The 25,255-nt window shown below is 40.5% G+C and overlaps 1 protein-coding gene across 2 annotated transcripts; it reads right to left on the minus strand.

Annotated features, from left to right (window-relative positions):
- Nucleotides 1-595: 595 nt before the first annotated feature.
- On the minus strand, nt 596-24,841 carry SP4 (Sp4 transcription factor). Of its 2 annotated transcripts, none has more exons than XM_058180730.1 (6): nt 24,344-24,841; nt 23,684-23,775; nt 21,903-23,421; nt 5,371-5,602; nt 5,012-5,211; nt 596-1,660 (listed from the first exon to the last, which is right to left on the minus strand). In XM_058180730.1, the coding sequence occupies exons 1-6, from the start codon at nt 24,348-24,350 to the stop codon at nt 1,413-1,415; spliced, it is 2,298 nt and encodes a 765-aa protein (XP_058036713.1). In that variant the 5' UTR covers nt 24,351-24,841; the 3' UTR covers nt 596-1,412. The 2 variants fall into 2 exon arrangements, with proteins under 2 accessions (XP_058036713.1, XP_058036714.1); XM_058180731.1 differs by lacking the exon at nt 24,344-24,841 and adding an exon at nt 23,867-24,058.
- Between the last annotated feature and the right edge of the window lie 414 nt (nt 24,842-25,255).

Consider the following 25,255-nt stretch of genomic DNA (forward strand, 5'->3'; position numbering starts at 1 on the left):
TATGTTTTGACTTTTTTGTTTCCTTTTTAACTTTGGCTGTTACAGATCTAAATTGGGAGTACCAACTCAGACAAACAAACTATCAGTATACAAAATGCTAATCAAAGGACTACCAAGGAGAAAACCACAACCCAACCACACTAAGAGGACAAGTTACTGTACATAAACAGAGATCAAAACTACTCCTAACACTGAGCATGTTACTTAGTCTAGTAGCAAATAATTAAGCTCAGAGGGTACCATGATCTATTAAGTGGCACAGGATTTTTTTTTTTCAAAGGAAAGAAAAGGTTGAAACCTTCTTACTTGCTGGACAGAAACTCTTGAGCAAACCAAAATTAGCTCTTTGGATCCCAGCCAATATTTTTCATAAGGAGCAAAGATAACAGATAATTAGAGTTATACTTTTGGTTGCTAATCTTTTTCTTTGGTTAGTTTGGTTAATTCTAAATCATTCAGTACATTTACCCTAATGTTTGCTATTGAAAAAATGTTATAAATGGTGCATAAATGCTACATTCTTATAACATTCTACTTCCCATTATCTCCAAGTGTTGAATAAAATTTAAATATTTAAATTACTGGCTTCAAAACAGAGATTAAACATTTTTTAATAGATCCTGTATCATGAAATGGGATGAATTAAGATACAAGAATTGCAACACATATTATCAAATTTAATTTTTACATAGAAATTAAAGTTTTATGTTAATATATTTCTGAAATTCAGTATTTATTACAGAATACACTGGCTCTGTAGATCTCTCATTTCTCCTAGAAAGAGAATAATCTTATTTACTGATTGTCATTATATACACTACTATAATGTAGTGGCCAAAATTATCTGAGATGTACCTCAGATCCATTTCATATGCTGCCATCTGATTTTTAACAAATGAATAAAGATGGCCCAATTTAATATATATGTCTCACAAAGAAAAAAAGTTTTCATCTTCACTAGAGTACTTTATATTTTTGTGCCTTTTGGACAAAGTCAATTTGCATGAAAATACTAGATTTTTTAAGGAAAACTCTAATCAGCAGCAATTCTGTTGCATATTCTTATAGTTTGTTGCTACAACAAACATTTACATCTCATCCTGGAAGATAAATCCAATCAAAAATTATTTACGTGATACAGAGCTACAGAAATCAGTGCTGTGTGGAAGTAATATTTTCCTAATCTGTTTTATCCATAATTTATCTATATGAATTGGTTCTTTCTTTTTTTTAATGTTTGTCTTATTGTACAAAGTACACTTTCTATGCTAATTCTCCAGCTTGGAATACTTATAGTAATCAAGACTGAATACATGATTTCCTGCTCTGTAATACACTTTTACCAGCCCACTTCCATATCTTGAAAAGTATGTAAACTTAAGTGCAGTTCTAGGCATCTATGTAACATTATTTCAGAATTCCTCCATGTTTGCTGAAACATTTGGAGTTGCTGGATTTGAATCTTGAGAAATGGCTGCTACTGCGACAATCCTTGGAGATCCAAGAACCTCAGTAACTGAAGGGTCCAATTCACCTGAAGTAACAATAGCAAGGGCTGTTCCTCCACCTTTCTTGTTTTGATGTGTTTTGACATGCTTGGAGAGATGATCACTTCGCATAAATCTTTTAGAACACTCTGGACATTCAAATCTTTTCTCCCCTGTCAAGAAATGTTCAAATTAACATCATGGGAAATCATGTAAGCATAACGTAGTACATGCCATGACTAACATTTTCCCCTGTAAGTATAATCTTCAATTTAACAATCTGATGGGTGAAAGAGGTAAGTGCTGCTTAAAGAGCCAATTAGAATTTTTGATGGGAGAGAAGGAAAAGTGCTGGAGAAAACAGAAAAGAGGTGGACTGCTGGGATATAATTGCGGGCAGTGATGGGGATAAAAGGTTAGTAGGGAAAGTGTTGTATGTTGCAAAGATTTTCAGTTTAGGTTATGAAGTCTGCCAAATAATTTTATTAAATTGAAGGCTTATTGTATTAAAACATATATTCAAATAATTCTCAATGGAAAATATTTGTATTGATATTTAAAGTGAAGTTAAATACACTAAAGAATGTAAATAACTGAAATACTTGTATATAAAGTATAATACTTACACCTCCTTGGGTCCTTTCTTCCTTTTCTTTACAGTTATCATCAATTGAAAACATCTTAAATAGCTCTATATTTATGTATTTCTAAAGTCTTTGTCATATACAACAAAGAACACAAGCAAACATAAATTAAGAACATCCTATATATCAACACCAAAACATAAAATGTCTTCTACATGCATTTAACTGAAAAGCCTTGAATGTTTCTTTTTTTGCAGTGAAAGCATTTTAAAATATTGGCCCTATAACTAACACAACAAAAGATTATTCCTGATTTATTATTTATTTATTTATTTGATTTCTATACCGCCCTTCTCCCGAAGGACTCAGGGCGGTGTACAGGCAAAAATAAAACAAACAGTGCAATATATAATTTAAAATGCAATTAAAAAACTTATTTTAAAATTGGCCTGAAAATTAAAATATACAGTGAACTAAAAACCCCATTTAAAATTAATTAATAAGAATTTTAAAAATTTGATAAAATTCAATTTAAGACAGCCCCGCGCGAATAAAAAGATGTGTCTTCAGTTCGTGACGGAATGTCCGAAGGTCAGGTATTTGGCGTAAACCCGGGGGAAGTTCGTTCCAGAGTGTGGGAGCCCCCACAGAGAAGGACCTTCCCCTGGGGGCCGCCAGCCGACATTGCTTGTTGTACACTTAGCATGTTTAGGAAATACAGATATTTTATGGTATAATCATGAAAGCCTCTAACAATAATTGCAATAGTCGAATAGATGTATAAGAAGAATTGTCTTCTTATACATCTATTCGACTATTGCAATTATTGTTAGAGGCTTTCAAGAGGATTCTGGTTCCAGCTCATTTAAACACTTCTAGGTTAATACTTCAAATCTGAATCAAGCCTATTAATAATCAGTAACCAGTGCAATGTATAATTTTGTTATTAGCTATATGTGCTGCATCATAATTTTTTTGTTGCATTGTTCACTTACAACAGCATCTATGTAGTGCATACGAGTAGTATTCAATGAGTAATTGTAACACAGAAATAAGATTATTAATAGCAATAGCACTTAGTCTTATATACTGCTTCACAGTATATTTAACACTTTCTAAGTGGTTTACAAATGTCAGCATATTGCCCCCAACAATCTGGGTCCTCATTTTACTGACCTTGGAAGGATGAAAAGTTGAATCAATCTTGAGCTGGTCAGGATCGAACTAGAGGCTGTGGGCAGAATTAGCTTACAATACTACATTCTAAAAACTGTGCCACCACAGCTCCTAACATTGTTAAAAGTCATAAAATATACTCTTTGCCATCAGAGCAACTTGGCCTTCCAGTAAAATATTAAGTCTATGAGCATCTCCAACTCCATTCCTGTATTTCTAGAAAGTTCAATTACAGGAAATTGTCTATATTCTATATCTAGAACTGCCAGGCCCAGAAATTCTCATTTACCAGGATCTATTTATACTAATTAGATTTTACTGAGCTTATCACTATGTCCTGATTCAGATAAATCTTACAAACTAAGCTGTATTTCAGGAGGATTCTGATGACATTATTCTTCAAATTGTCTAAGAAATAATCTTACGGTCATCAGAAATAGGATAGGAATTTCCAATGCAATACAACTACCAAAAGCCAGAAAGATTTAGTCTGTGACCAACCATCAAATAGGAATGCAACCATCTCTTTCTTCTCTCAAAAGGATGATCAGTCAACAGCACTAAAAGCAATTATAATTATTCTTAAAGGTTACCAAGAAATCAAGCAATTATAATATTTCTATTCCTTAGGAGAGAATACTTATCATAGCCAATTCCAAAATAAGACCTTGAGTCTAACTGAAATGTGTTCTAAAATACTGGTTTTCTGCAAGTTTCTTTCAGTTTGTCTACCACTATTTTTGAGTATCTTCTCAAAACAGAAATGCAATGACTAAGCAATCATGATTCAGTGTGATATTTTTAATTGTTAAGATATGTATTCTTTCAGTTAGCTTCCAATTTACATCTTGTACATCTAATCAAAGAGTATTTTTCATACAATTTCCACTGTATTTTAAGAATTGAATTTGAAATTATGTATTGTAAAAATCAACATGAAAAGGAACACTAAGCTTCAAAAGAAAAAAATCTGAATACTTAACTACCCACAGCAAGTTATACCTTACTATTATCAGCTAATTATAATTTTTCAAATGCAAACTGAAAACAAATTCACCAAATAACATGCAGGGATTGATCCCAAAAATACTCATTTTATGTCAGGGATAGAGAACGGAGACATTATGATTATTCAGTAAACGCAAAAATAAATAGTAACACATATTGTGATACTGCTCAAATGTATATCCCAATTACCGTATATACTCGAGTATAAGCCGAGTTTTTCAGCACGTTTTTTGTGCTGAAAAGCGGCCCCCTCGGCTTATACTCGAGTCTACGTCTCGATGTACTTTTAAAAGATACTGTATTTTTGATAGATGTCCAGCAGGGGGCGCTGCATAATAAAAATGAGCGCCGAACATTTTGCACTTTTGCACTTTTATTGTTTTTCGTTCAAATAAATATTCATGTTATTTTACTTGGCTCTATATTTATTTTTTACATTGACCAGTAGCTGGCTCATTTCCCACCCTAGGCTTATACTCGAGTCAATAGTTTTTCCCAGTTTTTTGTGGTAAAATTAGGTACCTCGGCTTATATTCGGGTCGGCTTATACTCGAGTATATACGGTACTTTTAAATAGTAATTGAGCTTTCATTTCCAATAATCTAAAAAAATTAAGCTCAATAAGGACTCTGAAGTATTAATTAGTAATTTCTGATTGAAGGAAACATATTCAAATGTTATATAAGTTTAAAAGTCAGAACATTAAAATGTAAACAAATTTTATTTTAAAAATATTTATCTAAGCTGTTCACCCACCTGTATGGGTTCGTCTGTGTCTCTGCAATTCATCACTTCTTGTAAATCTTTTCCCACAGAAGATCCAATTGCACACAAATGGCCTTTCCCCTGTATGCCAGCGAAGATGTGCCCGAAGATGAGATGTTTTCCCATATACTTTACCACAGCCTTCAATATGGCAGATATGTTGTTTCTTTTTTCCTGGTTCATTGCTGCTTCTATCAAATACAAATCTCTATTAGTTAAAGTCAGAACAATTTCAAATAAGGGCTATGTTAATAAAAACAATGTCATTAAAGATGTAACAGAAATATGCAAGCAGAATAAATGCTTTGATCCTAAGACATTTGATATTTAATAGTAATTATGGCAAATACCTTCCATCCCCTTCTCTACAATTAGGGCATGAACAAGCAACTCTTCTTAATCTTTTGCCAGGCTGCACTTCTTGATCAGATGCTTGCTGAGCTTGTTGCAGCTGCACTTGAGTTATTTGATCAGGACTAACTGCACCCATTGCTGCATTAGCTATACCTCCAACCGCTACAGTTACAGGAGCTATTGTTGCTTGCTGTACTTTCACTCCTCCATCCTGCCCTTGTTGTTGACCTGGAAAATAAGAAAAATAATAATTTCTTATTTAATACAGTAAGATCGTAACATACTGTTGTATCTTGTTTACTACATAAAAATCAGTTCTACAGTTATATAAAAGCAAGCCATACAAATACTTCTTGTATGCATATTTCAATTGTATTAAACCCCAAATATTTAAATTAAATATGATGTTATTAATACTAAAACATACTACTAACTATAAAGTAACTATGGAGTGATAGAATTGCTGAATTCCTCATCTGAGATTGCTATCATGGCTGATGGCTGCAGTAATTTCCACACTGCATAGTAAAACCACTGCCAAAAATGTCTGTGGAGATTCTCAACCACCCAGGTCATAGTTGTCTCAAAGGTCCTTTTTCCAAAAGGCAACTGGACTGGTTTTTGTTCTTAGGAAGAAAAAGAAAGCATTTTGTTTGTCATCCTCACCCCACCATACCAACTGATGAAGCTTCTTGAATGAGAAGCTAAAAGACCCTGAAGTCAATGCTCAGTTTCAAAGAAATGCATAAAACAGTTCAAAGGACTTGCAAAAGCAATAAAATACCAAGAAACAGTAGGAAGAAAAGCACTTTAAACAGCAAAAAGTGATGTATATGAAAATAATGAAAAAGTTACAGTATTCATCTCCTTCTTTCAAGCAGATTTATAAGAAAAATGTGCATCAAGGAGGAATTGATTAGAACACACTGACTTGATGAAGTCAGTAACCAAGTAAAGGAAGTGACTAACTCCATTTGGCCAAAGATCTTACACATTTATACCATAAATGGAATACTAAGAAGTATATACAGTTGTTTCAGCACAAAACAACGAAAGAGGGAAAAATCAAAGATGACGTGAGATGAGGAGAAAAGATTAAGCTTCATGGCAAGGAAGGAAAGAGATGGAGGTGAGGTGAAGAGAATGGATAGTAATTAGACACAAAAATAAAAGCAAAGTTTAGCTGTTTGGGTTTTAAGTCTTTTCCCTAATCACTAACTATCTTCCAGGGTATGTGCACATTCCAACAGTTATTTTTGATCGCCTTTTTTATTTTCAGGTTTGATGATCCCATCCTAATTCATAATTATTTAGGAGAGGGATCTTATCCTCATATTAGAAAATAAAATATGAGAGAAGAATTTCTTTAGAGATGAAAGATTTTATTTTGGTGACAATATTATACAAGCCCAGTCACATAAAAGAACTGTTAGAAAAATAAATAGCTAAAAAAATTAGATTGGAATAAATTGGTGAAATAATTAGTAGAAGGACAGTTCTCAAGAGTCTGACTAATAATTATTCCAAGGATGACAGGAAATAAATATAATGACCCAAATATTGGAGTATAGATAATGAATCACTAGGCAGATCCAATTTTCAATGGTGAGTTTTAAACAGGCTATCTAAACAGGCTTTGGATCTTAATGCCTTTTTTTCTTAGTCAAGGTAAAAGCCAGTGAATCATAATCTTTCCTTTGTTCTTTTAAAAAAAATAAATACTGAGTACCTGGTAGTTATGTATATAGGGAAAACCCAGCACCTGATGTAACTGGCACCAAGTTTGATGATGCCATCACATCTGAAAAGTGTTTTGAAGCTAGATAAGCTTCTAAGATAAAAGATAAGAACTAGGAGCTGCTAGTACAGCCACATTTAGTCTCTTTCTGAAGCAATGGTAATAGTTTTATTAATTCTTGGCTATTCATAAAACTTTCCAGGGACACTAAGAGAATGACTATTCATGAAGAAAGCTTGCTCCCTATAGGATATTATTAAACTGCTCTCATGCAACCATAGAATTTGTATGTGTGGGGGTGTCATGGTGAAGTCAAATACATATATTATAGGTAGAACTCAACTTATAATCACAATTGAGCCCAAAATTTATGTTGGTGAGACATTTGTTAAGTGAGTTTTTATTTATTTATTTATTTATTTAATCACATTTTTATACCGCCCTATCTCCCGGGGGACTCAGGGCGGTTTACAGCCTAATAAAAACATACATATAAATACAAAATAAAACACCAATTAAAAAACTTATTAAATAAGGCCGAATATTAAAAAATTGCGATAAAAATAATAAAACCCCGTTAAAACCAAATTTAAAATTTAAAATTCTAGTCCAGTCCTGCGCAAATAAATAGATGTGTCTTAAGCTCGCGGCGAAAGGTTCGAAGGTCAGGAAGTTGGCCCTCCCTGTGAGAGCGCACGGGTCGGTGGAAGGCAATCGGTGGCAGCAGACGGTCCCGTAGGTAACCCTGCCCTATGCCATGGAGCGCTTTGAAGATAGTTACCAAAACATTGAAGCGCACCCGAAAGGCCACAGGTAGCCAGTGCAGTCTGCGCAGGAGAGGTCACATGGGAGCCACGAGGGGCTCACTCTATCACCCGCGCAGCCGCATTCTGGACCAACTGGAGTCTCCGGGTGCTCTTCAAGGGGAGCCCCATGTAGAGAGCATTGCAGTAATCCAGACGAGATGTCACGAGAGCAGTAAGTGACCGTGCATAGGGCATCCCGGTCTAGAAAGGGGCGCAACTGGCGAACCTGGTAAAAAGCTCTCCTGGAGACGGCCATCAAATGGTCTTCAAAAGACAGCCGTCCATCCAGGAGAACGCCCAAGTTGCGCACCCTCTCCATTGGGGCCAATGACTCACCCCCAACAGTTAGCCGCGGCTGCAGCTGACTGTACCGGGGTGCCGGCATCCACAGCCACTCTGTCTTGGACGGATTGAGCTTGAGCCTGTTTCTCCCCATCCAGACCCGTACAGCCTCCAGACACCGGGACAGCACTTCGATAGCTTCGTTGGGGTGGCCCGGTGTGGAAAAGTACAGCTGAGTATCATCAGCGTACAGTTGGTACCTCACACCGAAACCACTGATGATCTCACCCAGCGGCTTCATATAGATGTTGAACAGGAAGGGCGAGAGAATCGACCCCCGCGGTACCCCACAAGTGAGGCGCCTCGGGGTCGACCTCTGCTCTCCCGTCAACACCGTCTGCAACCGATCAGAGAGATAGGAGAACCACCGATAAACGGTGCCTCCCACTCCCAATCCCTCCAACCGGTGCAGCAAGATACCATGGTCGATGGTATCAAAAGCTGCTGAGAGGTCTAATAGGACCAAGGCAGAGGAATAACCCCTATCCCTGGCCCTCCAGAGATCATCAACCAACGCGACCAAAGCCGTCTCAGTGCTGTATCCGGGCCGAAAGCCGGACTGGAACGGGTCTAGATAGACAGTTTCATCCAGGTACCGGGGTAATTGACATGCCACCACACACTCTACAACCTTCAGCACAAAGCTAAGGTTGGAGACCGGACGATAATTACCTAATACAGCTGGGGTCCAGGGAAGGCTTCTTGAGGAGAGGTCTCACCACCGCCTCTTTCAAGGCGGCCGGAAAGATCCCCTCCAACAAAGAAGCATTCGTAATCCCCTGGAGCCAGCCTCGTGTCACCTCCTGCGTGGCCAGTACCAACCAGGAGGGGCACGGGTCCAGTAAACATGTGGTGGCATTCAACCTCCCCAGTAACCTGTCCATGTCCTCGGGAGCCACAGGGTCGAACTCATCCCAAACAGTTTCAACAAGACAGCTCTCCGACATCTCACCTGGATCCACCCAATTTTGATCCAGACCATCCCGAAGCTGAACGATTTTATCGTATAGATAACCACTAAACTCCTCGGCACGTCCCTGTAACGGGTCATCCCGTTCCCCCTGTTGAAGGAGAGAGCGAGTCACCCGAAACAGGGTGGCCAGGTGGTTATCTGCCGACGCAATGAGGGAGGAGACGTAACAACGTCTCGCTTCCCTCAATGCCACTAGGTAGGTCCTATTATATGACCTAACTAGTGTCCGATCAGCCTCCGAACGACTGGACCTCCAAGAACTCTCTAGGCGTCTTCTCCGGCGTTTCATCTCCCTCAGCTCCTCGGAGAACCAAGGAGCTGGTTGAGACCTACGCCTGGTCAGAGGCCACAAAGGCACGACACGGTCTAAAGCCCCAGTCGCGGCCAGTTCCCAAGCCGCGACTAGTTCCTCAGCCGTGCCGTGAGCCAGACCCTCAGGAAACGGCTCAAGCTCCATCCGGAACCTCTCCGGGTCCATCAGGCTCCTGGGACGGAACCAACGTATTTGTTCCGTCTCCCTGCGGTGTTGAGTGGCAGTCAGTTTTGCCCCATTTTGCGACTTTTCTTGCCACAGTTGTTAAGTGAATCACTGCAGTTGTTAAATTAGTAACATAGTTGTTTAGTGAACCTGGTTTCCCCATTAACTTTGCTTATCAGAAGGTTGCAAAATCAATGATGCCGGGACACTGCATAAACAGTCATAAATGTGACTCAGCTGTCAAGCATCCGACTGTAAATCATGTGATCATGTGGCTGCTGCAACAGTCATAAGTGTGAAAAATGGTCATAAGTCACTTTTTTCAATGCCAGTGTAACTTGAATAATCATTAAACAAACTCTTATAAGTCGAGGACTACCTGTATAATGAAACAAAGTCATAATTCAAGATCTGAGCCAAAATAAATCCAGATCGATTACCAGAAAATGCATAGATCTGTTTTCCTCAGTGGTTTATATCTATATTTGTAGAATAAACCTTCCAATGTTTCTGCAGTCCAACAGAACCCTGAAGAATTAGAATACTGAGAGGACATGTTTATTTAAAAACCAATTAACACCCACCCCTCCTGATGACAGTAATCAAATAAGCCACTTGATGGCCTCCAGCCCATTCTGAACTCCCTAGGCCCATTGGTGAAACTAGGTTTTCAGGACCTTGCAAAAGAGTTGAAGTGGGGGCCAATCTTATCTCCATGAATATGATGTTCCACAGGGCGGGAGCCACCATGGGGAAGCATAGCCATTGCCATTTCCTTCCTATATCCAGACTCGAACCCTGAATGGAAACTGTCTAGATAATGCATTTCATCCAGGAAGTTCTGGAGCTACCACACAACCACCCTCCCCTGAAAGATAAGTTTGGAAATAGGTTGCAAATTATACAATATGGTGAAGTCTAGTAATGGTTCTTAAGAAAAGGGTAGATCATAATCTCCTTAAAATGCTGGGGCACCAACTTTTCCCACAAGGAGGCATTAATCACTGCTAGAATCCGTCCCCATGTCACCTTCGCAAAGCTTTTGTAAGCCAGGAGGGACATAGACCTAAAACACAGGTGCTTGTGCTCATATTCTTTAGAATCTGTTTACTTCCTCAGGAACAGCAGGATCAAACCATTCCTAGATAACTGGGCAAGAACCTGTCCTGGGTTCCTCCACCAGACTAACAATTGGGAATGAATCTGAACAATTTTGTCTTCCAAAAAAAATTAGCAAATTCCTCAGCATTTCCCCTCAAATAGACTTCTGCTTCCTCCTTCGCTAGGAGATGGTTCTGTCGTCTCCCACTCCTCCGCTGACGGCTGGGTCAGGGAAATCCGAATCAGGCTTGCCTCTGCAGCTCTGCCCAAAGTCCTAGCAAAGTCCTCAGAGCAGGCAGGAGACCAGTAAGTGACTTCAGCAAGATAAGTTCGACTTTTGCCTGACTCAGAGACTGCCAGAAAGCAGATCCTTTATATAGGCCATGGGGTGTGGCTCCATGACTCAGCACTCATTAAGGCCTGCCCCTCTCTTCCTTCTGTTGCCTCCGCCTATCCAGCCTTCTGATGCGAGGGTCACACCAATCAGCAGCTGTTGGGAATAAACCCTCCTCAGGCTCACATGCTGTGGAGGAGGGGGAGGGGTCTAGCTGCTCCGTTTGCCTGGGCATGGAGTCAGGGCTGGGGCCGGGAGATGCTCCTTCTTCTGCAGTTTGTGTGGGCATGGAGCCAGGACTTGGGCCGGGAGGCATACATTCCTCAGTGTTCGGGAGCAGGTAAGAAGGCCCCGGCTGCTCTGAGGGCGGGCAAGACACAACAGGTTCACCTTAAAGAAGACTGTTGGCCAATTATTTGCAAACACAATTAGTATTTTGCTGCCTGAATCCCCATGCGGTAGGTTTTAATAGCAGATCCTAACCATGTTTGATTGAATTTATCCCTTGTCTTTTGCCAGTGGCACTCTAGACATCTCTTCATCCATTTCATCCCTCTCAATATCTTTGTATACCATGGAGGATGAAGAAATCTATGGGTTGGGAGAGGCTGCATGGGTGATATCCTATTCGGACCCTGAGTCACCTTCCTATTCCAAGTGGTGACAAGGAGCTTTGGAGGACTATGCAGCAGATCTGCGGTTATAACCTCCAGTTCCTTCTGAAATCCGTCTGGGTTGATTAACTGCTGGGGGCAGATCAACTTAAAAGGTCCTGCCTCTCTGCAAGGATGTACAAGCCTAGAGAAACTCATTGCCACCAGATTATAATCTGATCATGACAGGGAAGCAAAGATAGGCCCACCAATTCTAGATTACACAGGGACTGTTCCAGGGGTGAAATGCTCCCGCTTCGGACCGGATCGCGCGATCCGATAGCGATGGGGGGGAGGTAGTTTGGGGAACCGGTAGCAAAAATCCCTGCCCCCCCGCACTGCCCACACCTCGCTGTTCCTCTTCTCTGTCCCTGAAGCACTCAGTGGTGATATAGCTGCAAACGGCCTTAAATGATTGCCGTGGCACTTCAAAGGGCATCACTACAGCTGATCAGCAGTATAGGCAACTAGTAGACCAGTGCCTCTATTTTTAAAGAAGGTAGACCGGCGCCTGCCAAAAAAAGGCGCTTGGTAGACCGATACCTCTCAGTAAAAGGCAACTGGTAGACCGGGTAGCCTCTGTTTTTAAAGAAGGTAGACCGGGGCCTCTCAGTAAAAGGCAATTGGTAGACCGGGGCCTCTATTTTTAAAGAAGGTAGACCGGGGCCTCCCAGTAAAAGGCAATTGGTAGACTGGGGACTCTATTTTTAAAGAAGGTAGACCGGGGCCTCCCAAGTTTTGTATACTTTATTATTTTTATTATTTATTATTATTGACCATGCCCATTTAGTCACCTGACCACCAAGCCACACCCACCAATTAAGCCATGCCCACAGAACCGGTAGAGAAAAAATTTAGATTTCACCCCTGGACTGTTCTGTACCTCTATAATTTAGAATTGTTCTGCTCCTAAGAACACCAAATTGATGGACCCTGGATGATCTAGGACAGGCTCATAGAATCATAGTTTCCATTGAATCCTGGGCTACTTCCAATCTCACACCCGGATATGGCAGATTGTGACTGCCATGAAACCGGGTCATCTGGAATAAAAATTGTGCAGGAGCGGAGATTTGGAGTATTGGTGAATGATTGGCCAACTCGCAGGTAATAAAGAAAATAATTGGAAATTTTTAAAGCTACCCTGGCATGGAAACAGTGGCTAATTAGCATCAGAGGTAATTAATTGACAGAAGAGAGAAAGCGGAAGTAAAAGACACTTAAAGCCCAAAACGGAGTTTGATGTTTAAACTTTAAATGTGGAACTAAATTTACTACAAGAAAAAGAAACCCAAAAGAAAATACTTTTGGAATAAGACTGGATAATTGTAAGAAATATTTTGAACCTTAAAAGAAGATTAAAGATTAAGCAATAAAGAAAAATTGATAAGATATTTTAAATTGAACCTGAACAGGAATGTAAAGTTGAAAATTGGATAAACTTAGAAGAGAAAGAAAAGCTAATTGGATTTAATATATAAAACTGGATACTTTGTTAAATTGTTGATTTAGAACTTATGGATTGTAGAGAGCCATCTAGAAAAAGAAACCCAAAAGAAAATACTTTTGGAATAAGTTCAAAGCTTTATATTAAAAATGCTTTTCATAAAAAATTAGCTGAAAACTAGCTTGGGATCAAACTAGAAAAAAGGAGACTATGAATTCTAGTTCTGCTTTAGGCATGCAGCCTATAGGTGAGTTTGGGCCAGTCATGCTTTCAGTCCTAGGAATCATGCAACAGCAAACCACTTCCAAAATCTTGCCAAAAAAACTGCAGCAATTTTCCTAGAAATCGAAAGGAGCCAACACTGACTTGAAAGAACAAAAACAAACAAGAAAATCAAAAGGGAAAAAATTAACAGATAATAGAGCAAAAAGATTACAAATTAAAGCACATAAGTACAAACTTTGTGCTTTTAATGATGATTTCATACTGATTGTGCAAAATCCACTAGAGAGCACTGAAGATTAAATATTTGTGAAATGACAGGCTTAAAAATAAACTAAAGATAATATTGACTAAGAATATGAATGTGAAGACCAGAAGAAAGTAGATAGAATTTAAAACTGGTTTTAAAGTTGTGAAAAAGGTACAGTATTTGGAAGCAATTCTTACTGATGAAAATTCTAAGATATAAAAATAATTATGTTAAAATATGGAAGGAGATAGTCACATTTAAACAGATGGGAAAAACTAAATTTGTCATAGATGAGAAGAATTTCAGTAATTAAAATGAATGTACTACCTAGAATGTTATTTCTATTCCAGACTATATTAATAATAATTAAATAGTGGCAGAAAGATATATCTAATTTTATTTGGCAAAATAAAAAACCAAGAATTAAATATAAGCTTTTATAGGATGCTAAAGAAGAGGAGGTCTGGGTTTATTCCTTGGTATGCTTAAAAGATTGGATAGTTTGAAAAACTCAGGATTGTTAGATTTTGAAGGTTCTGATGTGAGATTTGGGTGGCATGCTTACTTGTGGTATGACAAACTTAATAGTTAACCCTGGTTTTAAGAATATAATTAGGCACTCAATTGGGTATGTATGATGGAAATATAAAAGAAGATTGTTGCAAAGTGTCACTGGCTATCACCTCATGAAGCACTATATAGAAAAGTGATTCTATTGGAATGTAAATGGATGAAATATCTGGATTTATTGATATTTGAAAAAGGATTTAAGATTAAAACAAGAGAAACTAATAAATGAAAGATTTATTTGTGATTGGCTTAATTATTATAGAATTTTTGAAAGATTTAAATTTGATAAAACTGTTTTTGGAGGAGTTAATAATGATATCTGAATCAGATTATCAACATACGTTCCGGAGACGACCACCTGATCGCTAAAATAGTTAACTAAGATCAACCTAGAAGACAAAATATGTCAAAGACTGTTTGGTAAAATGTGTGAAAAATGTTTGTATAACGCTAAATAAATGGAAGAATGTATGGACTAATGGTTTAAAATTTACTTTGAATTAGTTTGAAAGAAATATTTACAAAATTATTCTCTAATTATATTTTCATAATGCATGAATAGATTTTAAGCAGGAAAATGGAACTAAGAAAGCTATATTCCTTAGAAATAGTACATCCAGCTTTCACTAAACTTCACTAAAATTGTTCAATCTCTAAAAGGACTAAGTGGTTTTTTCTCTGAGCTACAGCCCAAATATAACTCAGTGTATTAGGAGGGACATGACACAGAATACGACTGACTAAAGCAGTATGCTGTTCTATACCCCAGTACCAATAAAGTAAGCATCTCTATGTGTCAGCAAAAGAAGTTAGGACTGAGAAAGATATATGTAGGACAGTGAAATATATGCCATCTCTGTTGCCTAACATCATGGATAAGTAGCTAGTTCAACCTTTAGGCTGAAAATGAATTTCAATATCATGCTCAAATTAAAATAAAAAATAACTATAATAAAGTATGTATACCTACAGTAAAATATAAATCGACAGTTCTTGAATTTTAGTAACAAAATTATCAAGTTCCTAATTCTATTTCATAACTTTTCTTAACACCCCTTGATACAAAGGCCTTCAACTGCACCTTTTACTTGCACAGTACATTTTTAAAAGTAATGAGCTTAATTATATCATACTGCATTTCTTTCTAAATTATACCCCTAATTAAAAATCTATTTGCCATAACAAAAGATAAAATATCTTCCTGGTCCATTTTTACTCACAATTTTCTCCTACTTTTCAAGGTTTTTTTACATCTCCAAAATCAGCATTTAGAATTCTTTTACACACAAAGCGTTTATTAGACACAGAAACTTAGTGTGCTTAATTTAACTATATCTCTGTCAATGTATCCCAATGTGGAACAAGCTTCCCTTAAAATATGTCACTTTGTTACAGATCAGCCTTTCTCAACCTAGTATTTTGTAAGGTTGGTCTATGTGAATAGTATTTGGAAAGTTGGAAACATAATGTGTAATAACATAAACACAACATATACACATAATAACATATAACATATAATAACAACATATACACCACACTAAAAGATGCTTATCGGTCTTTACCACGTGCAGCTGTAGGACACTCTGATCACTGCATGATTCACCTTGTACCTGCTTACAGGCAAAGACTTAAAGCCACAAAACCAATAATTAAATCAGTGAAGACCTGGACGGAGGAATCAAAATTTAAAGCTACAGGCATGTTTTGACTGCACTGATTGGAATATTTTTAAAGATACCTCTGCAGATCTGGATGAACTCACAGATACTGTAACATCATATGTCAGCTTCTGTGAAGACCTATGTGTACCTACAAGGAACTTGTGAATACACAGTAACAACAAACCTTGGTTTACATCTAAACTTAAGCAGCTACGACATTCCAAAGAGGAAGCCTACAGAAAAGGTGATAAAATGCTGTATAATCAGGCCAGAAATGCACTAACAAGGGAGATCAGAGCAGCAAAAAGAAGCTACTCTGAAAAGCTAAAGAATCAGTTTTCAGCAAATGAACCAGCAAACATGTGGAAAACTCTTAAAAATATCACCGGCTATGGCAAACCTCCTTCCCAGGCTGAAGGTAATCAACAACTGGCAGATGACCTGAATGAGTTTTACTGCAGGTTTGAAAGGAAACTACAGCCACCTATCTCCACAACCCCCATCTCAGACACACCAACAACAGCCAAGCCTCCTACAACTGACCCCATTTCATTGGGTTCACAACCCCTAGTGATCACAGAAAAGGAAGTGCAGGACCTATTTCACAGACAAAAGCCAGGAAAAGCTCCAGGCCCAGACAACTCCTTCTTGCTTAAAAGTCTGTGCTGACCAATTGGCCCCCATCTTCACCCATATTTTCAATAAATCACTAGAGATGTGTTATGTTCCTTCTTGCTTCAAACGCTCTACCATCATCCCAGTGCCGAAGAAGCCCACCATCAAGGAACTGAATGACTACAGACCAGTTGCTTTAACATCTGTAGTCATGAAAACCTTTGAAAGGCTAGTGCTTTCCTACCTGAAAACCATCACGGATCCGCTGTTAGACCCCTTGCAATTTGCATACCGAGCAAATAGATCAACAGATGATGCTGTTAATATGGCTCTGCACTACATCCTACAACATCTTGAGTCTCCAAAGACCTATGCAAGGGTCCTTTTTGTAGACTTTAGTTCAGCATTCAATACCATCATTCCAGACATTCTTCTAACTAAGCTAAACCAGCTACAGGTACCGGAACAGACTTGTAAGTGGATCACAAGCTTCCTAACAAACAGGAAGCAGCAGGTGAAGCTAAGCAAGATCACATCAAATACCTGTACAATTAGCACAGGGCCCCCCCAAGGCTGTGTGCTCTCCCCACTTCTCTTCTCTCTGTATACCAATGACTGCATCTCCAATGATCCATCTGTTAAGCTACTGAAGTTCGCAGATGACACAACAGTGATTGGTCTCATTCGAGACAATGACGAATCCGCATATAGACGAGAGGTCGAACGACTAGCCTTGTGGTGCAACCAAAACAATCTGGAACTGAACACACTCAAAACCGTAGAAATGGTGGTAGACTTTAGGAGAAACCCTTCCATACTTCCACCTCTCACAATACTTGACAACACAGTATCAACAGTAGAAACCTTCAAATTTCTGGGTTCTATCATATCGCAAGATCTCAAATGGACAGCTAACATCAAAAACATCATTAAAAAAGGACAACAAAGAATGTTCTTTCTGCGCCAACTCAGTAAGCTCAAACTGCCCAAGGAGCTGCTGATCCAATTCTACAGAGGAATTATTGAGTCTGTCATTTGCACCTCTATAACTGTCTGGTTCGGTTCTGCAACCCAACAAGAAAAACACAGACTTCAGAAGATAATTAGAACTGCAGAAAAAATAATTGCTACCAACCTGCCTTCCATTGAGGATCTGTATACTGCACGAATCAAGAAGAGGGCCATGAAAATATTTGCAGATCACTCGCATCCTGGACATGAACTGTTTCAACTCCTACCCTCAAAATGACGCTATAGAGCACTGCACACCAGAACAACTAGACACAAGAACAGTTTTTTGCCGAAGGCCATCACTCTGCTAAACAAATAATTCCATCAACACTGTCAGACTATTTACTGAATCTGCACTACTATTAATCGTTTCATAGTTCCCATCACCAATCTCTTTCCACTTATGACTGTATGACTATAACTTCTTGTTGGCAAGCCTTATGATTTATATTGATATATTGAATATCAATTGTGTTGTAAATGTTGTACCTTGATGAACGTATCTTTTCTTTCATGTACACTGAGAGCATATGCACCAAGACAAATTCCTTGTGTGTCCAATCACACTTGGCCAATAAAATTCTATTCTATTCTATTCTATATTGCTATTATATTATATTTTAGTAGCCTGGAACAGTTTAAACCTAAACCGTGTTCCCAGGAATAATTCTTTTCCATGAAGTTTCACACTTCAAATATTAGAGTTATATGGGAAAAGAAGCAAAAATAGACGCTATAGAAAGGTAGCCCTTGAGTCATTCATTTAATGCGGAAATCCTCAAACTACGGCTTGCAGGCTGGATACGCTCCGCCCACATTGCCTTGCCCACCTACCATCCCCCACCCTTTGGCCAAGCACAAGACTTACTTTTGTGAGCCCCGCTAGCTGGAATTGGAAGGTAAGGCTAACATTTTTGGCCAACAGAGTGCTATTGGAGGCTGTGGAGACCATAAACAGGCTACGTGGAGGCCCCCGCGCACCCAGTTTTTGGCTGGCAGAATGCTTCTGGAGGTGAGGGAGGCCAAAAATGGGTCACGGAGAGGCTTCAAGGGGCCTGTTGTGTCTTGCCCGCTCTCACCGTAGCTCTGATCTGCTTCCGAACGCTGAAGAATGTCCTCCCGGCCCCAGCCCTGGCTCCATGCCCAGACAGGCTGAGGAGGGGGCATCTCCCGGCCCCAGCCCTGGCTCCATGCCCAAGCAGGCTGCAGAGGAGGGAGTACCCCCCGGCCCCAGCCCTGGCTCCATACCCAGGCAAACGGAGCAGCTAGACCCCTCCCCCTCCTCCACAGCATGTGAGCCTGAGGAAAGTTTATTTCCAACAGCTGCTGATTGGAGTGACCCTTGCATCAGAAGACTGGATAGGCGGAGGCAACAGAAGGAAGGGAGGGGCAGGCCTTAATGAGTGCTGAGTCATGGAGCCACACCCCATGGCCTATATAAAGGATCTGCTTTCTGGCAGTCTCTGAGTCAGGCAAAGTCGAACTTATCTTGCTGAAGTCACTTTCTGGTCTCCTTCCTGCTCTGAGGACTTTGCTAGGACTTTGGGCAGAGCTGCAGAGGCAAGCCTGATTTGGATTTTCCTGACCCGGCCGTCAGTGGAGGAGTGGGACACGACAGGGCCTCTGCATGGCCAGCAAAGTGTTGCATCAGGACTGGATTGGAGGAGGGCTGCCTGCTCAGTCACCCACTGGCTGGACTAGTCTTCAAGTTTCAAGCGACAAGAGATGTTTTACTTTTGGGGAGACTTCAGGATTGCCCCACTTCCCCAGTCAGCTGGTTCCTATGCAAATTGGTTGCTGGGTCAAGTGCCTGAACTGGTAGTGACAATGTCACCATGGACTAATGTAATATAATAGTAGTAATGATGTCTATATAAAACAAACAAGACGAAACAATAATAGAATGCATGTGATGCTGCCATAGTAACGTCCTCAACTTTGTCCCTATTTTTAGGGCTTTATATGTCAGCAATGAAACACCAACCCTACTTTTTTAGGGGTGTTGAAAAATGCACTTTCTAATGAGAATGATTTAATAGTGTTTCCAGATGGTCTTTTTTTGTAAAAGCTAATGGAAAATACCCTATTTTTGGCGTTTTTACAAAAAACCGTCACCTTTACACTTAATTTGTGAACTACTGGAAAGCGGTAGAATGAAATTTTATATTCAACAACCCTGTGTTGCCGAAGTTACACGTTTCTCATACCTTTCCTTCCAAAGATGTAAGAAGCCAACTTTATCCTTTTTTCGTGCCACAGTCATTTTCAGCCAATTTTGCTCCAAATTATCTAGATGGAGATCGCTCATGAGAATGTTTTTATTATTTTGTTTAATAGAGCAGAACAAGTTATACAAGAGGGACAAGTTTTGTTTCTCTCAATAAAATATTGCTGGAGATATTATGTCTCAAAGTTGCTGAAACCTCAGAGTCATACTGTAGAAGGCTGAGGTATGGGGTCAAAGAAATGACTATATCTCCACAACTATTGCATCAGCAAACGTAACACTTTACCAATGTTCATTGGTGACATATGTGCATGTTCACACCAAATTTCATCAAGCTGGACACTTTTCTGAAATCAGACCACTTGACATGCAATGACCCAAATACATGTCTTCCATACTTTGTAGATCGCTTTCTTAATTAAGAAATGGTGCCTGACTCTCATACTATTTATAGTATTACTAACTCAATTCCAAATGGAACGGCTTATTTATCTTTCATTCATAAGCAGTATTGTTTTTCCAGGAAGAACTATTAATTGGGAATAATAAATATTTTAAAACTGAAAAATTGTTAAGAGTTCAAGTTTGCAAACTATACTATGTATTAATTTTGACAAGATTGGTCTGTATCTTCATGCATTTTTCAAAATACTTTATGTTGCTATTCTGCAGATTTAGAAAGGGTCTATAGCAGTGATGGCTAACCTTTTTCTCGTGTGCCGAAAGCACATGCATGCACGTGACACTGCGCATGTGCAGGCACCCATAATGCAATGCAAACCCCCAGCGCATGAGCCCCACACAACTCCCCATGCACCTGCAACCCCAATCCCCCCTTTTGGCCTAGCAGGCCTCCCTGCACCCTCCTGGGCCCAAAAACAGGCCATGGGAGGGGCGGGCTGTACCCCCTGCCCCGTTTTTGGCCTAGCAGGTCTCCCTGCAGCCTCCTGGGCCCAAAAATGAGCTGGGGGGGATACACCGCACTCCCCTACACATGCGCATGCAACCCCCACCCTCGTGCATGTGCACAATCGCCTTGTGCATGCACATTCCTCTCCCGCAGGCACCCCGCTGCCTGTGCATTCCAAAAATCAGCTGGCCGGCTGGAGATGGGTGTGCATACGCAGTAGAGGTGAGATGGGCAATGGCTTGTGTGCCCACAGAGAGGGCTCTGTGTGCCAGCTGTCACGGGTCTATAGTTTTCTTGAAGAAACAGATTAGTAGTCAGTTTGAATAAATGAATCCCAGGCTCCTGAACAGAATTTAAAAATTATTAAATCAAAACATTATGTACAATTTTCTTTGAAATATAAATATATAACTATATATTTATCTAATATAGATATTTAATTTGTAACTATAATCAATAGTTGCAAATTAAGTTACTATTTATAACAAATAATGAAAATAATGAAAACACCTAAGAGTTCTGAATCACTCTATTATAAAAGGCGTAAAAGGCATAAAGATGAAAATCAACCAAGCCAGGACAGAAACATAAGTGCCCAGTTTAATTACATATCACCCCCCAAAAAAATCTCAGTGTAGTTAGTATGAATTTCTAGGTTTTTCCATAGCAGCCCTTTGCACTGTCCAAAACTACTTTGGAACTCTTGGGTTAAGACTCCTCTAATTCAGCATTAAATTAAGAAAAAAAAGCTTGGTAACTGCTCAGATAATATTGATTAGTGGTACTATTTTCTATTGGCAAATTTATCCTTACATACTATTGTATAAAGAGGTAAATATATTTTATACTGTACAGGTAGTCCTTGACTTACGACCATGTTAATATTAAGTGAGACATTAGCTGAGTTTTGACCATTTTATGACCTTTCTTGCCACAGTTGTTAAGTGAATCTGGCTCCTTCATTGACTTGGCTTGTCAGGAGGTCACAAAGGAGATCTCATGACCTTGGGACACAGCAACAGTCATAAGCATCTGAATTTTGATCACATGATCATGGGGATGCTACAAAGGTCATAAGTGTGAAAAATGGTTGTAAGTTATCTTTAATGCCACTGGAATTTTGAACAATCACTAAATGAAGCTGTGAGTTGAGGACTACAGTACAATACTTGCAAAAGGATAGGACTTACCTGCAACACTTGTAATGGTGACTGGCACTCCTTGCATTTGAACACCTGCAGCACCCAAGTTGGCTACACTTACTGTTTGAAGATTAGGCACTGAAGCAATCTGAGCAGCATTAAGTGTTATTGGTGTGCCAGCAACAGCTACTGGTGCTATTTGAGCAATTGTACCACCACTTGAAGATACAGGGGTAATAGTTAATTGTTGGGGTAGCCCAGCATTTTGAACTTGGAGATTTGAAAGACTTTGAAGATTTTGGACTTGTACTGTCTGCCAACTGATTTGTCCTGATGGGGTTAAAGTTGGTGCTCTTATGAGTACTTGTGTTGGACTCATTGCTTGCAACTGAATATTTTGCAATGACTGTTGCTGAATAGCCTGAATAGTTTGTCCTGACTGAAGCTGGAAAGACTGTGGAGAAATTGCTTGAATGATCTGCTGCTGAGGCTGTTGGATCTGGATCTGCTGGAGAATAGGTTGACCTACTATTTGAACCTGTTGCAGTGAATTTGACTGATCCTGCATATTTTGCAATCCATTGGATTGAAGTGGATTCGAATTTTGTACCTCTGTTTCAGACGTGGTAGTTTGAGTTTCTTCAGTACTAGTTTCAGAACTATTTGCTGTGCTTGCATATTGGCCTGTTTCACCAGTAGTAACTAATGTTTCAGTGCCTGTTAATGATGTAGAGGCTGTAGTTGTGCAAGCAGGAGATTCAGACATAACAGTAACAGAAGTTGTTGAGACAGATGTGGACAATAGCTGATTTCCATTGGACAGTCCACTATCAGTGGATTGGACAATTTGTCCAGAACTCGGACCTGTTGCAACATTTATTACAGGTAATGCTAGAGTCACTCCCCCAATATTTATAGGCAATGAAGTTACTACTTGAGCCTGAGTACCAGCAATAGGTAGCTGCAATGGAATAGAAACACCAGGCCTAATCTGGACAGGCACTGTTTGATTTGCCAAATTCTGAGCAATAATATTCCCAGAAGCTGTCCTGTTTGTAGTTGTAATAATAGCTTGATTATTCCCTGCAGGAACAAGCTGAATCTGACCCTGTATATCTTGTAGAGCTGTGGAATTAGCGGGATTTATCTGAATTTGTTGACCTTCTGCTGTCTGAATGTGTGGAATCACTTGGTACTGAACACTACCACCTGAATTCTGAACTTGGATGACTTGAAATTGTCCTGGAGTAACTCCAGAACAATTGCTTGGTTTAGTTTTTGAGGGGGATACATTTCCATTGTTGCTATTGGCGGGACTTGCTGCAGTTGAAACAGAAGATGTTTGCTGGTTGTTTTCTTTTGAAGCAGGAGGAGCTGCAACAAGTTGCCAAGCATTTCCAGCAAGCTGAGTTGTCACCAATTCTAACTGCTGTGGTTGGCTCTGAAGCTGAACCAAACCCTGACTTGGATCTATAATAATCTGTTGTCCAGTTGATTGATTCTCACCGGGAGTTCCTATTTTGCTGCAGGTTGCTGCCAACAGAGCCAGAGGGGAGGGCTGAGAATCCTAACAAAAATATTATGTGTATTAGAACCTAAACTATAAAAGAGTAGCAGTAACAGCACTGTACATATTAATAATATTATTTTACCATAAAGTTATAGAAATAGGAAATTACCCACTCAGCTAATAATTTCTTTTTCTACTGAGCCTTTCAAGAACCTCTAAAGTAAATTTTGATAAAAATCTATCCCATCTGGAAATACATGTTAGTAATGTAACCTCTCTCCCTCTCTCTTGTGTTCGTCTATTTTTTAAGACATTTTACCTGAGAAGCTCCAGTTTTGTTCTTCTTATTGTTGTTCTCAGCCTCAGGAGATTTCTCTCCCTCGGTAGACATAGTTTCCTCCTTCTTTTGATCTTCAAAAAAAAAAAAGGGAAACAAAATTTATTAAGCACCATCCTTTACATCTATTTTGGCACAGAACATAATCAGAACGTTCTCACTGACCCCTGGGTCCTCCATGCTTTTGCTAGTTGAAAGCCACTGTCCACTTCTCTAGTGGAAAACAGGGAGACTTAAGAAACGTGGTTTTAAACCCGGCCTACAGGGGCTGGCGATGAACGCCCAGAAAGGGGAGTTTTGATTGGTTTCTGCTATCGGAGACTGTAAGGCAGAGGGGAAAAAAACCACCCACAACCCTCCCCCTCCTCCTGCCCCTAAAGCATCCACGGCTACTGAGTGGCCCAGGATGCTTTAGGGGCAGGAGCAGGGAGGTGCAGGGGAGGGGAAAATGGGAGGAAACAGAAGCGAAGGAGGGATGGATGGATGGATGTACACAGGAGGAGGGCTGGGAAAGAAAGAAGGAATGGGAGAGAGAAAAAGGAGGGAGGGAAGAGAAAGGGGCTCGGGAGGAACCAGGCGGCCGGGTGGGATGGCACGGGAAGGCAGCGGAGGCGGCAGGGAAGGAGTGGGGGGGCTACGTACCGCTCATCCCGCATTAACGCCCGCTGAGGCGCGGCTCGAGGAGGAGGGAGGGGAGGGACGGAGGGCGGGGTGCTGGGGGTAGCGGCGAGAGAAGGCCGGTCGCTGCCGGAGCTGGGAGGAGCAGGTCGGCCTATTTTTCCACGAATGGCCGCCGCTGGGCTGTGGCGTAGCTGCCCGTCTCTCCGCCCGCTGCCGTCGCCTATCTCAGCCCAGGCGCCTGATTGACAACTTAGAGCTGGACGAGGCGGGGGAGGGAAGGGAGCGGAGGCGGGAGGAGGGCGGGGCCGGGGGACGCCTCGGCTGACCCCCACCGAGGAGACAAGCGAAGCAAGCGGCAGCTGGCCTGAAGGAGAAGAAGGGGGCGGGGGAGGCAGGCGAGGGGAGGAGCGAGGGCGGCGCTAGGCTGGAGCCGCGCGGGAGTGGATCCCGGCTTGAAAGCAGGTCAGCTTCTAGCGAGGGCCTGCTGGCCGCAGGGCCCAGAAATGGCTAGTCTGAGGGGGAGGGTGGCGCACCCAGCAGGCGCGAGAAGAAAGAAGGCGAAGGGGCTCCCCCCACCCCCACCTTCTCTCTCGGCCTCCCTCTCCCCATAGCGAAGAGGAAAGCGGAGGCGGGATTGAGGGTGGGGCGACGCAGAGGGGCTTGGGTTCTCAGCCCGCCCCTATCTCCCTGCGAAACTGTTGCTGATTGACATGCTTCGGCGAAGCCGAGAACGAATGAAATGGGAACCCAAAAGAAAGCGCGAACCAACTTCTGCGCTGGCGGAATCGGTTCGCCTTTTTTACCAAAGGTCTTAAACCTTCTAATATATTGGCCGAGACGGATCCCGTATCTTCCCTTGTACCAATTTAGGTTACTGGTGGAATACAAAAATAAGGGGAAAGGTGCTTTATCCTGCCGTCCAAATTCAAGGCT

Source organism: Ahaetulla prasina, chromosome 4, assembly GCF_028640845.1.
Source record: "Ahaetulla prasina isolate Xishuangbanna chromosome 4, ASM2864084v1, whole genome shotgun sequence".
NCBI classification, from domain to species: Eukaryota; Metazoa; Chordata; class Lepidosauria; order Squamata; family Colubridae; genus Ahaetulla; species Ahaetulla prasina.